The 14,415-nt window shown below is 34.2% G+C and overlaps 4 protein-coding genes across 4 annotated transcripts; all 4 read left to right on the forward strand.

Moving 5' to 3' along the window:
* Window positions 1-1,645: 1,645 nt before the first annotated feature.
* On the forward strand, window positions 1,646-4,037 carry LOC144544801 (putative LRR receptor-like serine/threonine-protein kinase At1g05700). The gene is made up of 6 exons (XM_078293352.1): window positions 1,646-1,721; window positions 1,927-2,461; window positions 2,650-3,107; window positions 3,212-3,350; window positions 3,795-3,866; window positions 3,950-4,037. The coding sequence occupies exons 1-6, from the start codon at window positions 1,646-1,648 to the stop codon at window positions 4,035-4,037; spliced, it is 1,368 nt and encodes a 455-aa protein (XP_078149478.1).
* Window positions 4,038-4,153: 116 nt separating this feature from the next.
* Window positions 4,154-6,669, forward strand: LOC144544802 (cysteine-rich receptor-like protein kinase 6). Its single transcript, XM_078293353.1, has 7 exons — window positions 4,154-4,179; window positions 4,435-4,565; window positions 5,008-5,162; window positions 5,444-5,654; window positions 5,757-6,000; window positions 6,090-6,231; window positions 6,364-6,669. Exons 1-7 carry the CDS (start codon window positions 4,154-4,156, stop codon window positions 6,667-6,669), a joined length of 1,215 nt encoding a protein of 404 aa, XP_078149479.1.
* Window positions 6,670-13,063: 6,394 nt separating this feature from the next.
* Window positions 13,064-13,945, forward strand: LOC144544804 (uncharacterized). Its single transcript, XM_078293354.1, has one exon. The coding sequence runs from the start codon at window positions 13,064-13,066 to the stop codon at window positions 13,943-13,945; it is 882 nt and encodes a 293-aa protein (XP_078149480.1).
* Window positions 13,946-14,007: 62 nt separating this feature from the next.
* On the forward strand, window positions 14,008-14,415 carry LOC144544805 (secreted RxLR effector protein 78-like). The gene has a single exon (XM_078293355.1). It carries the CDS (start codon window positions 14,008-14,010, stop codon window positions 14,413-14,415), a length of 408 nt encoding a protein of 135 aa, XP_078149481.1.

Genomic DNA, 14,415 nt, shown 5'->3' on the forward strand with positions numbered 1-14,415 from the left:
TTTATCTCGTCACTTCTCTCCGTGCCCTTTTGAATTTGATTAATTAATAACATGTACGGACTAGCTTCGTCCAACAATAAACAAAATTTGTAGTTTACTTGGTCGCTTTTCCTCTGAAATTTGGATTGACATATAGGGACTTTTTTCTATAGAAGGAAAAATTGAAATTGGAATTGGAATCGGTAACTTAATCTTAATCAGAATTGGATGAATCGGTAAGAATTGACTGAATCGAATCAAAAACTGAAATTTTTTTTACCAGAAGTTATTTTGTACTAAAATAATAGGAATAAATTGATAAAAATAATAATTTGTCATTAATATATATATATATATATATATATATATATATATATTTAAACAAATAACTACACTCAAATAATCCAATAATATAATATAATACAAACATTAAAAAAATAATAGAGTTAATTTTAAATTAAAAAACAGATAAAATACAAAGAATTAAAAAAATAATAATTTATAAATAATGCGGTACAAAAAATAAATTCAACTACTATAAATAATTCATTAGCTCTTAATTATTTTGTACATTATATTAAAAATAATTTTATTTTGATATTAGAGTTATAAATTTATAGTAATTAGAATTAAAAAAAAATAATAAAAATATATCCTCCTATTTAAAAGATTGATTAACTCATAACCCATGTTGTAGGGATATGGGTATCGTATCGGATATACGGCGGTACAATAATTTTCAAAATTCTTGAATACAAATATACAATACATCTATTATATATATATATATATATATTTTTTATTATTTAATTATATTATAAATTCAAATTAGAAGAAAACAAAAGTAGAATAAAAAAATTAAAATGGAGGGGTGGTTCACTGAAGTTGAGAAAACAAAACGAAACGAAAGGTATGGATAAGAATTGAGAAAATGAAAAAAACACTGAAGTTGGAATTGGTCCGGATAAGAAAGGACCATTTAAATAGTCCCACAACTGAAGTTGCCGCACAGTTGCGGTCCGCATACGTTCCATTTTCTAATCCGAATAAAAACAGAGAGGTCTGATATGGCCGAAATTTGACTGAAATTGAAATTGAAATTGAACTGTTTCATACTTATTTAGTCCGATTCCAGTTCGAAACGGCTGATTTTGATTTTTCCTTGTATGCTTCTTCCTACAATAAATAACATTTTAATTTATTTTGTTGTTTTTCCTTGCCTTCCGGAAATCGATTAGCAACATGTCCTGACTTCGTCTAACAATAAATAACATTTTCTATATATTATAACAAACGCACACATCTCAAACATTGTACAAAATATGTATAAGAAGACAGCTGTTTGACAACTTCACCTGTCAAATATGTATAAGAAGACAGCTGTTTAACACTATTTTGTTCGAAGAACTATCACCAAAGCCTATATTAAATAGTGATAGAGGTTTACAGTCAGGTTTGATTGTGATCTTTTGATAGTCAAATTATGATAGGTAGGCTTGAACAAACCTCGCCTTAATTTTTTTTGGTAATTTTATTATGTGGAATTCTCATTTCTAATGCGTTTCAAATGAATCAAACATCAATATATTGTACAGAATTAATATAATAATTGCTTTATAAAAGTTATCATCATCAAATCTCACTTAAGTTCAAGGGGAGGTCAAGAATGGTTCTTTGGAGCTTAATTCTTCTGCTAATATCCGCAGTTACAATTCCAGTCCATAGCCAGCTTGATTCTCAGGGTAATTTCCTCTATGCAAGTTTACTGTAACAGATCTGCTCTCTCTCTCTCTCTCTCTCTCTTTTCTGTCGGATATGATTTTGTTGCCTAGAACGTCGTTCGTTTCATTAAAGTAAAACGTGTTATACATCGTACTTTTCCATGTTTAAGCTTAATTGTAAATTTACCTAAGAAATTTTTTTTGGTGACTTTATTTCTTCTTACAGGTTTTCTGAGCATTGACTGTGGGATTCCCCCAAATTTTAGCTACATAGACACCCTGTCAAATTTAAGTTACGTCTCCGATGAGCAATTCATCGACACAGGAGTCAACATCCAAATCCCTCCATCAAATGGATTACCAAGAGCATTTGAAACTGTTAGAAGCTTCCCAACTGGAATTCGAAACTGCTACACCTTAAGATCCTTGACAGTAGGCTCTAAGTATCTTATAAGGGCAACATTCAATTATGCAAATTATGATAAATTAAATAAGCCCCCTATTTTTGATATTTATTTGGGAGTCAACTTTTGGGATACAGTAAATTCAAGTTCTCCTTTCTATCCTGAGATTATTGTGAACACTACTGCCGATTACTTGCATGTTTGTCTGGTTAATAAGAATCTCGGAAATCCTTTTATATGTTCATTACACTTGAGGCAACTGAATTCAAGAACTTATCAAGAAGCACATGCAACTCAATCGTTGATTTGGGTGCGGAGAGCAAATTTAGGAGGCAGCAAAAAATTTCCGTTTATAAGGTCCGTGTACAAAGATCTATTTCTTACTTGATCTTGTTCTATTTCCACAATTTATGTAATCATTTTGTCTAACTACTTGTTCTTTTGACTAACCATTTGATGGCACAGGACATTGTTCAATGAAAACAGTACTATAATATGAATACTCTTTTGGCTTCCTTCATTTTCTTTTTTTGCACCAAAAATAGGTACCCTGAAGATAAGTATGACCGGTGGTGGTTCACCGAGACCTTGAAGGGAACAACAGAGATCTCAACAAACTCCACCATACAATCTGACGATGACTTTGAGATCCCTTCTATTGTGAAGCAGACTGCTGCCACCACTAACACTACCGAAGAACCCCTTAACCTCAATTGGATTACCGATGAAATATCCAACAAGTATTATTTAATTTTTCACTTCTATGAGATCCAGACATCATTGACTGGTCCAAGGGAGTTTGATATACTTATCAATGGAGATAAGCCATTCAATAAACCAACTATCTTGCAGACTTGGAACTCGAGCACTATGTTGCTGTCAAGTTTTACTAATTATAATGTTTCCCTCGTGGCTACTTCAAACTCAACTCTTCCACCTCTGTTGAATGGATATGAACTGTATAAAATTGCACCCGTTGGGGTCCCTACTTATGGTGCTGATGGTAACTTTCTTGACCAAATCTTCCAAAAGCTACCCATACTATTTAGTTTTATTAAACCTCAAGGATTATATTTTACAAGGTAGCTATGCTGTTTTTACTAGCAGTTGCTGCCATTAATAGTATCAAGCACGATCATCAAATAAAAAAAGGGTGGAGCGGCGATCCTTGTCTTCCAAAAGTGTTCATATGGACTGGTGTCAACTGCACCTCCAACTCCTCCAACATAACAAGGATCACAGCCTTGTCTGTTCTTTTCTCTCTGTTAATTTTATTCTCCCTAATTTTCATAATACAAGACTCAAGTGGGAACTATATTTTATTAGGGTCAACTACTGAACTATTTCCATTTCTTTCCAGGAACTTATCATCTAGTGGATTGACAGGTCCATTGAGTCTATACTTTTCAAATCTAAATAGCCTCGTGTCATTGTAAGTTCCTTCAACCTAGATCAAGTACTAATATGTTTTTCGAATAAACATTTTTGTTGGAAATAATAATTAGAGAAGCTCAGAATACAATACTTGTGGAAAATAATGATCAAATAAAAATGCCTTGATAAATTTGATATATATTGCCATGAATGAATTTTTTTACATAAGTATTATTTTTAGGCATACATTAATTAACTTTTTAGTTTAACTATTTTATCACATTTCTTCTTAACCGTTGGTTACTTGCATTTTCAGGGACTTATCTAGCAATAATTTATCTGGATCTCTTCCTAGTTCTCTAGACCAATTAATAGCTCTTACTTACCTGTATGCATTTTAACAGTAACCTCAAAATATACCTGGTGTCTGTTTTGACTAAAGGATTAATTCATCATTATTTTGTTTTTTAGTGATATAAGAGGAAATAACAACATCTCGACCATCCTTCCTCTTGGGCTTCAGCAAAAACAACAAAATGGAACCCTAACGTATAGGTAATACCATTTTTTTTTATTAATTTCCTTCCTTATATGCTTAAATATGACTGAAACCAGCGCATGATTCAACACTAATATTTATCTGGGGAGAAAGCAAATGAAAAACAAATCCTAACAATGGAAAGAGAGGAGCCAGCGACCAGGCATGCATGCAAGCTGTAAAATGAAGGATCATATAATACGGATTAGACATGAAAGCAAGCTGTAAAGGGATCCAAGTTTCTTTTTTTCTAAAATCACAATTGTTGAGAACTTCCATGTTAGCTTTCCTTAGTAAAACGTTTATTTGATGACTCAAGTAAACATCTTGCTTATTAGTGCAACTCTTTAACCCATGTTGGCAGGCACTACTAAGTGATTTCAATTGACATTATAATCTTTAATGTTTTGCGAGTTAGGTTTGATGATATAAATCTGTTTCCATCTCCTTCTTCGAAGAAGTATATTAGAATTAAAATATCCATTGCGGTGGTAGTCACGTTGCTAATTGCAGTTGTCGTAGCAGCTGTGTTTTTGTTGAGGAGGAAAAGTAAGATATTCTTTTTTCCTTTCTTGATTAACATAATCACTGCTCTCACTTCTTATATTATTACAGATGATACGTGCGATTAATCAGCGCATTATTAAGCCACTAATTTACTTTAAGCTTTTATAACTTTACATGTGGAAAAATTTAAAGAGGAGGGTTCAAATAACTTCACGTTTTGGTCCTCCATCATGCCTCCATTTTTTAAATTTGAATACAATTTTTATTAAACTTATATGCCAAATTTAAACCACAAGATTTGACCTATATTAGTTTCTATACATATACACACAAAGTTATCACTTTTCAAATTTTCTTTTATATGAATAAGTTGAAAAATCAATGTCCAGAATACGGATTCCAATTTTCCATCATATCATTCTTTTTGTTCCTATAAAAGCTCAAATTAATTGATTAAAATAACAGTAATCTTATGTGTCCACAGCTTATGTGCAAGAAAATGTCGACACAAATGTTCAGCTCATTCTAAACCCAAGTGCACAATACAAAGTTTTTGATTTGGATACCTTGAGAAATGCTACTCATAACTTCTCAGAAAAGAATAAGCTCGGACAAGGCGGTTTTGGACCCGTCTATAAGGTAAATACATGTTAAAGACAGAATATTTACTAAATGCGTGCTAATGGCATTTTCTACTGTGGATCCTCGAAACTTCTCTACAGTGACCCTCCAAAAGATGTCATTTCAAAGGATTGCCTTATCTCGGCTCAACAAGGACGAGCCAAATCATGCATTACTCTTAAAAAATTCTATTAGAGTTGGATCACCGCGCAAAAATTTTGAGCATCGATCTACTATCTCAAAATGCTCAACATAAATTGGTTTATTAATTTATATTTAAAAATGAAATAAAAATGCAGGGAACTCTTCCAAATGGTCAACAGTTGGCAGTGAAAAGACTGTCTGGAAGTTCACTACAAGGGTTGAGAGAACTGACAAATGAGGTTGGATTCCTTGCAAAGCTTAAGCACAAGAATCTTGTGGAATTGCTGGGGTGTTGTATACAAAAGAAGGAAAATATTCTTTGCTATGAGTTCCTTCCAAATGGAAGCCTGGACAAGATTCTCTTTGGTATTTTTTCAACTGCAACTTATCAAAATGTTAATTTCAGTTGATTTTGAATTAATCCAAAGCTGTATATGTATATAACTGACATCAGTGAAATTAATGCAGCAAAGGATCCACTGAAACGGTTAGAACTTGGCTGGAAAGTCCGTTACAAAATAATTGAAGGAATCGGTCGTGGGTTACATTATCTTCATGAGGAATCTCGACTAAAAATTATCCACAGAGATCTGAAATCAAGTAATATATTGCTTGACAAAGACATGAGCCCCAAAATTTCTGATTTTGGTCTTGCCAGATTCTTTGCAGACGATCAAAGTCATAAAGACACCACAGTTATTGCTGGAACATTGTAATCCCATTAATTATTGCTATTTATCTAAAATCTGCTTATTGTTGAATTCAGTAAATTTAGAAAAATGATTCATTGATTACATGCAGTGGATACATGGCACCAGAGTATGTTCTACATGGAAATTTCTCTGCAAAATCAGATGTTTACAGTTTCGGTGTTTTACTTCTGGAAATTGTTACGGGTCAGAGAAATGGTTCCTGTGCGAGCTCAGGTCGTGCATCAAACATCGTTAGTTATGTAAGTCATAAGAAAGTCAAACAATTTCATTTTCATGCAATGTTACAACTAAAAGATTCCACGTAAGTAATAAATTAAGTGTTTAAGATCCAATTCATGAAGTTTACGAATTCCTTCATGTAGGCATGGAAACATTGGAAAAACAACACAATTGATGAACTAAAAGATCCAATGCTAGAGGATTTGTATCTTGAAGAGATCACCAAATGTGTTCATATAGCATTACTTTGCGTGCAAGAAGAACCGATCGTCAGGCCAAATATGGAGGCTGTGAACCACATGCTAGCTGACGGTGCCATTCCAAATCTTCCTTCAAAATGGCGTCCAATAATAGATATTTTCATGAGCGAGGAGAGCTCCATTACAATGCGAAGGTCATCGTCAGGGCAGAGTTCAGACACCAAAACCACAAGAAGTGATCTGGATTAATTATCACAGCTGATTCTGAATTAGACTTAATAATTCATGAGTTATTGACTACATTAGTTTTTGTACAAAATATTGTCATATAAGTTTTGCTGATACAAATAAGATATTTGAAACAACAGTAAATATAAGTTTTACTCTTTTTTTAATTAAAAAAGAGCCCGTTGTCCTTCTAATTACAGCTCATTATCAACCACAGCCATATATCCTATCTAATATATCTTGATTTATGAAGTCCAAACAGTCAATCTAAACCACTTATCCATAGAGATGTCAAGGCCAGCAATATTCTCTTAAATGCAAATCTAGAGGCAAAGATTGCGGATTTCGGGCTCTCCAGGGCTTTTGATAGTGATCTAGTCCGTTATGTTTCAACCAGAATAATAGGCACTCCTAGTTATCTAGATCCCGAGTAAGATCTCTATTTTGATTGACTTATTTTATTTTTCATCTTAAGTCTAAGAACGATTGTGTTTTTGTTAGTTGGATTGGCGTGGGAGGTTCGAGTAGATCTGTTTTCATCTTAATTCTATCAATAATTCTCTGCCAATGAGAGCCACAATGTATTTTCTTATGTATTAGTTAAATGATTGCTTGCACCTTCTTTAGGTACTATTCATCAAGTCAACTAAGTGCAAAAAGTGATGTGTATAGCTTTGGAGTTGTTCTATTGGAGATCAACTAAGTGCAAAAAGTGATGTGTATTCTCTGCCAATGAGTTGTTCTATTTAGAAGGTGCAAAAAGTGATGTGCAAAAAGTGATCTGCAAAAAGTGATGTGCAAAAAGTTTAGTTCTTTATTTGTGCTATAATTCATTCAGGAATAATTAAATTGTCTTCATATGCCGGTGTTCTTTTGTTTTTCCAGATCATTCTGCAAGCCTGGAAAAACAATCCCAGATATTTGTATGAACCTAGTGGCCTTCAAGTCATTACTTAACAGAGCCATAACAGAACATAAACAGAGTAAAACAGAGCTAACATTCTATGGAAGTTTTGCTGGGATTATTTATGAAGTATTGTTAAATAAAAACCAGCCTGTTCTTCATAATTACGGTCACATTATCCATAATGAATAATTCCAGCAAATATTTCATTAAATTTTAGCTCTGTTTTTCTTTGATTTTACTCTGTTACTCCTCTCTTTTTACTCTGTTTTAGGTCTGTACACAAGTGGAAATGCCATACTTCACCTGCAAAACAAATAAATGTAAAGTCTTCTTAAAAACTAATAGAAATGTGTTCAAGTGAAGGCTTCAATAAATTTTATGTGTTTAAGATAACAACTTAAAACTGGAGCACAACTTTTCTTGTAAATTGTAATTTTTTTTGTTGCTTTTATGGTACCTTCCGGAATTGGTCCAGTTTTAAGTTGTGCTCCAGTTTTAGGTTTAACAAGTGGTACCTTCCGGAATTGTAATTTTATGAGGCCAATTGGGCATGATTTATGGTTATAAGGGTCCAACAGAGGTAAATTTAGGTTTAATTGGTGAGGTTTTGGTTCCAATTAAGTTTATTTTGGGTTTGGATATGATTTGAACTTGATTGGATTTGATTTGGGTCCAATTGGTTTTGATATGTGGTTGTATAAGTCCAACTATGTTTGGTTTGGTCCGATTTGGAACTTGGGCCTTACATGGGTTCAAAATAAAATGAATTCATGGGGGATCTAGGTTGATACTTACATGGGCCTTACATGGGTCCAATTAAGTTTATTTTGACACTTGGCTAGATTGATTGGTACAATAAATAAAATTAGGTTAGTGAGTAAAATATATATCAATAATCACCTTGTAAAAATAAGGATTTTATAATCTTTGATATTTCTTTTAGAGAGAAACCCCGTAGGCTGTATGCTCCGTCACAAAAAGTCACTTTTTACCCTTGCAAAAAGTGCCAGTCTTTTGTAGTGATGCATTAAACAAAAACACCATTACATATGAGTAATGAGTTACAACTTGCAAAATAACTTCTACTAGTATCTTACTTGTTCCTTAATTTTTTTTTTTTTTTTTGGTAAATAGCCCATTTGCAGCTTTCATTGATTCAACTACATGGTTTCCATTCAGAGTGTATTAATCAAGCGTTCCAGTCTAAAAGAATATACAAAAACTGAGATGAATATAATAATCATTTTCTTAGCTCGGTTGTCAACCTATTTCATTCTCTCTCTTGGAAATGATAATATAATAATAAACATAAAAATTGTATTCTAAGAAGAAACTTGAATCATTTTTCTTGGAGTCCGAGGTCCTCCATCGGAAGAATAACAAAAGAAAGGGGAGCGGTAAAATCAGAGAAGAATGCGAAATTAAGAGAATCAAAAGAAAAATAAAAGAAGAAAAAAAAATGGTGGAGGAAATGAGAGAAGAAATAAGAGCCGCGGCAATCGTACACAATGACGAGAAGAAGGAGACCGTGGTGAAGAGCTTGTCGATTTGCTTGTTTGCTTGAGATTCACTAGCTGCTCTCGATCGACTCGATTCTGAACGGTGAAAAGTTCAAGCCTTGTCGTATCCAACAATAAAAGGTGCGGATTTCGAGTTATTCTTAGCTCCCTTCAATTGATTTATTGTTTAATGTTTGGTTGCCGGTTTCTTTGACTGCTTGTTGTTGCTTACTGTTTCTTTAGAACTGTTATTTGCTTGTGTGTGCATTATCGATTTATCTAATTAGTTATGGTGCATATTTACATGGCATACATTATGTGACTTAACATGTGAAATATTGACCACATGTTATCATAATAGTTCTGAACATGACTATAGTATGATTTGGAATTTATTTATGAAGAAAATGCTTTATGCACAGGAATGTAAGAACCATTTAGACATTAGACCCATTAAATGAATGATAAACCGTGTGTATAACGGGAAATATTATACATGTAGGTCTTGTAATTGCATCTAAGTAGTAGTTAACGACTTTTGTTATGGTTTCTAATTGCATGAATTAAAACCATAGATTTCACGTGAGGCAAGACCATATTTCATATAATAAATTCTCAAATTAAGTGAGGTTTGTCCTACACATTCAGTTTTGAAAATTTAAATTGATATATATGAAATGCATTGGATTTTAAGACACTTTGAAGTAACAAGTCTGATAATTTGCTGGCCAATGACATGTAAGTATTGTACCTATAGCACAGATCGTTTGCTTTATTGTACTTGTAGTACTTGTGGCACATAAGTATTAGTCATATGCTTTTAATTCTTTGCATGTTCATTGTTGCTTGTTCTATTGCTTAGTTGCTAGTTGAATTCTTGAAATTGGTTTTGACTTACATTTTATTACATGAATAAGTGAGATATCATAAGAAGCTTGAGTCTGATTATCTTAAACTTAAATATGAATTGCTTTGAAGTGTTGATTTGCATCATATTGTATTAATTGTTGGCAATTAATGAATTTGGATTGTTAGACCCGAAACTGACCATAATCATGAGATTGTTGAAAGGAATTGAGTTGGATTTTAGACAACTTGTTGAAATTAGTAAGTTTTGAAGTATCGATTAATTGTAGGCAAAAATGGATAAAAATATTGAATAGTCTTCAAGCATGTAGGCGCTGTTATGTGTAGCGCATTCTTGAAGCTCGGTTCTAAAAGTGGAATGATCACGTAGGTGCTGTAATGTGTAGCGCATGATCGAAGTCATGTAGGCGCTGTTATGTGTAGCGCATGACTTACACTTAGTTGTGAAATCTAGTCAATCATGTATGCGTTATTATGTGTAGCACATGATTGTGTTGTTGTAAAATGAATTATGTCAGAATCAAATGAACTTTGATATAATATTGCATTCATAAAATATAGGCCAAATCAGTTAGTATGGTGGGCAATTCTTCAAGTATGTAGGCGCTATCATGTATAGCGCATCCTTGAACTCAATTATGAAATTTGCTGATCACGTAGGTGCTATTATGGGTAGCGCGTGATTGATGTCATGTAGGCGCTGTTATGTGTAGCGCATGACTTAAAATCAAAAATAAGTTTCAGTCGATCACGTAGGCGCTGTTATGTGTAGCGCGCGATCGGATTATGTAGGCGCTGTTATGTATAGCGCATGATCGAGGGATAGAGCGCTCTATGTGAATTGCCCCATCATACTATGGTATTACCCTTACCTTTGTAATTATGTATGAATTGTATTGCATTTAATAGAAATGTTTGTTAATAAAGCATGATTATATGTTAGGGATGCATAACTAAATTGGATTGAACTTTTAGGTCTATTGCACTTGAGCGTTGCATATTATAATATTCCATTATGCTTGATTGTTATAGTTTATCAATTGTCTCTCTAGCTTGCCGATTTTCTTCCACGATATTTGAGCATTTCTTAAAGTGAACTTATATTTATGTTTCTTGACTTATTATATTTGATATTTAGATTATTTGGCTCTTAGATTATTATTGTGGTCTATATTTTGGTGCTCAGTGTTGTTTTAGTTTTAGTTGGTCGGATCTGAGAATAACTCGACTGGAACTAAATACCGCATTGGGAGATTTTCAATCTCTCACTGTTCCACTTTGTGGGTTCCAGGTAAAAAGAGCAATATACGCAAATGAGAGGTCAAACTTGAAGGTTTGCGGGATTTGCCACATAGAAGGTTATTTGTTTATTTTCAATAAATCTGCTATGACATTTCATTTGTATATTATTAGACCATAATAGGTTTATTCTTCGATTTGTTTATTTCATGTATAAAACTTAAATGAAAGTTTCTTCATTTATTGTGGCTCTTATCTTTGTCCTTGGTAATGTATGTATATTTATGATTATGTTAGATAATTGAATCGTCTTGTGCTAATGAGCACGGGGGGTTGTCTGTTCTATTGTCAGGACGTGACACACACCGGAATAATAAAAATAAATTACCAATTTTATATCCAGAAATCAATGAAAATAACAAAATAACCAGAAAATTTAATGCTAGAAAAGATCAGGATAGATTTACTGGTAAAAACCGGGAAATTAATTACCAATTTCGGATATAGACGTGAAAGACCATTTACTGGTAAAAACCGAGACAGATCAGGAGCCGTTTCAGTTTAGTAAATGGGATGGGTTGTCAGAAAAATTAAAGAAGTAATTTACTTCATTTTCGTTTATATTTTTATTTTTTATTTATGGCAATAAAACTGTGTTGGATCATTTAATATATTAAAGCTATCACTTTCTACTCAAAAAAGAAATCAATTAAAATGTATGCCATGTTTCATCTTTAGATTGGTTGAATTGAATGGAGGTCAGGAAAATCCTGCCCACAAGGGGGCAGAGAATCCGGTTCCGAATCCTAGAGCCATGGTTATGAGTGTGTTGCCATGTTTAATGCTATAAATAATTTTAGTTAAACCACAACAACCCGAAGAAGATATATAATTAATGTGCAACTTGTGATCCACAACCACCCGAGCATGATTAATTTTATGCAACATGTAAGACATAAAATTTGTGATTAATTTATAGCAATCCGAGCAAGTAAATCAATTTATTTGAGAAGGCATCTGTTTTTCAACTCCAACAAAATAACAATTAAGATTTGCACATATATATACACAAGCATTGTATAGAAGATATATAAGAAGGCAGCTGTTTGTCAACCCCACCTGTCTCATTTTTGTTGGAAGAGCTATCAGATTGTGCACGAATGCCCGTATTGACAAATCAGGATCCGTTGTGAATTATAATACATAATAAAATAAAGAAATATTTGTAAGCATAATAAAGAGTATTAAAATCATGAAATAATATTAATATGACATATACTATTTCTTCTTAATAACGTATATGAAGTATATAAATTATAAAAGTATAAGAAAGAAGAACCAACTTTTATATATATATATATATATATATATATAGAGAGAGAGAGAGAGAGAGAGAGAAATTGTGCAGTCCTTCACGCAATTGGCTCGGCGGGAGGTTGCTTGGTTGCTTGGAAGCGTGAGTATGAGTTGCTGTCGAGTTGGACGACTAAGCATACAGTCACAGCCCTCTTGAGGCAGAGAACTACGGGCAACATCCTAGCTGTCACCTCGGTTTATGGCCCGTCACGAGACGAATTGAAGGTATCTTTCTTAGCCGAGCTCAAATACCTAGCTGATTTTATCGAAGCTAGCTGATTTTATCGAAGTGCCATGGATTCTTGCGGGAGACTTCAACATTGTGAGATGGCTAATTGACCGATCGGCGGATTTTCGAGGTATGGAATTTATGTGTTTGTTTAATGATCTACTTAGGGAAATCGGTTTAATTGATACTCCGCTAAAAAATAGACTTTACACTTGGTCCAGCAAACGGCCGGCCCCCGTTTTCTCTAAACTTGATAGGGTATTCACTTCCATTAATCTTTCAAACAAATTTCCAATTATTACTCTTAATGCCTTGGAGATGGCGGTTTCAGACCACCCCCCTCTATTGCTGCATTGTAGACAAAACCACACTAATTGGAAGACACTCCGTTTGGAAAATTTTTGGCTTAATTACCCACAAGTGAAGCAGATTATTAACCACATTTGGGCAGCTGAACCGGCTGACCCAAATCCGACTAATGACTTTGTTTTGAGAACAAAGAAATTACAGGAAGAGTCGAGAGCTTGGCATCTACAAAATTTCAAAAAGTCAAATGAGGAACTGAGCATATGCAAGGCAAAAATACTGCAGTTAGATCAAAAAGAGGAGAATGCACCACTCAATCAAGAGGAGTTTACAGAAAGGGTAAAAATGAGAGAGCGGGTTTTTGAACTCGCTAATATCATAGAAGCAAGATGGCGCCAAAGAGCAAGGTGTAAGTGGCTCCAAGAAGGTGACAAAAATACTCGCTACTTTCACGCGAGGGCATCGGCACGATGCCGAAAAAACAGGGTTGATGAGATAAAGGATGCACAGGGGCGGCCGGTCAATGGGACCAACATTAAAGGCATTTTTTTGCAACACCTGACTCAAACTTTGGGTCAAACGCAACCGACCTTGAATTTCAGAGCAGAGGTACTCTATGTGAATAATGGTGGATTGTCGGATCTAGATGCCCCATTTTCTTTCCAGGAGGTTACAATGGCTGTTAAGGAATTGGCACTGAATAAGGCGTCAGGCCCGGACGGCTTGACAAGCGAATTTGTGCAGAAAAATTGGGGTGTTTTAAGTGGTCAGATTATGCAAATCATGCAATCTTTCTATGAAAATTTGCTTGATTTGTCTCTAATAAACAAGGCTAATGTGGTGTTTATTCCTAAAAAAGACTCACCTCAAGATGCCACGGACTTCGACCAATAAGCATTATAAATATAATCCCAAAGCTTATCTCCAAAATTTTAGCCTCCAGGTTAGCAAACAAGATGCCGGATCTGATCTCGCCTTACCAAACGGCCTTTATCAAAGGCCGTCAAATCTCAGAAAATTTTAATGCGACAAGGGAACTGTTGCATCACATATCTGACACAAGAAAACCAGCAGTTCTGGTTAAGATAGACTTCGCCAAGGCGTTTGATTCTGTAGAGTGGGTTTTTTTATTCCGAGTTCTAGCAGCTAGGGGCTTTTCTCAAAGGTGGATGAATTGGGTAAGTCAAATTCTCAAGTCAGCATCCTCTAGAGTGGTCATAAATGGAGAAGTGTCAGCTTTTTTCCAACATAGACGGGGCCTAAGGCAAGGAGACCCGCTGTCCCCGTTGCTTTTCAATCTGGCAGTAGATGTCCTTCAAAAAATGGTGCGGGTTGCCAATGCCAATCTCTACACGAATGCCTGA

This window comes from Carex rostrata, chromosome 27, assembly GCF_964058835.1.
Source record: "Carex rostrata chromosome 27, lpCarRost1.2, whole genome shotgun sequence".
NCBI lineage: Eukaryota > Viridiplantae > Streptophyta > Magnoliopsida > Poales > Cyperaceae > Carex > Carex rostrata.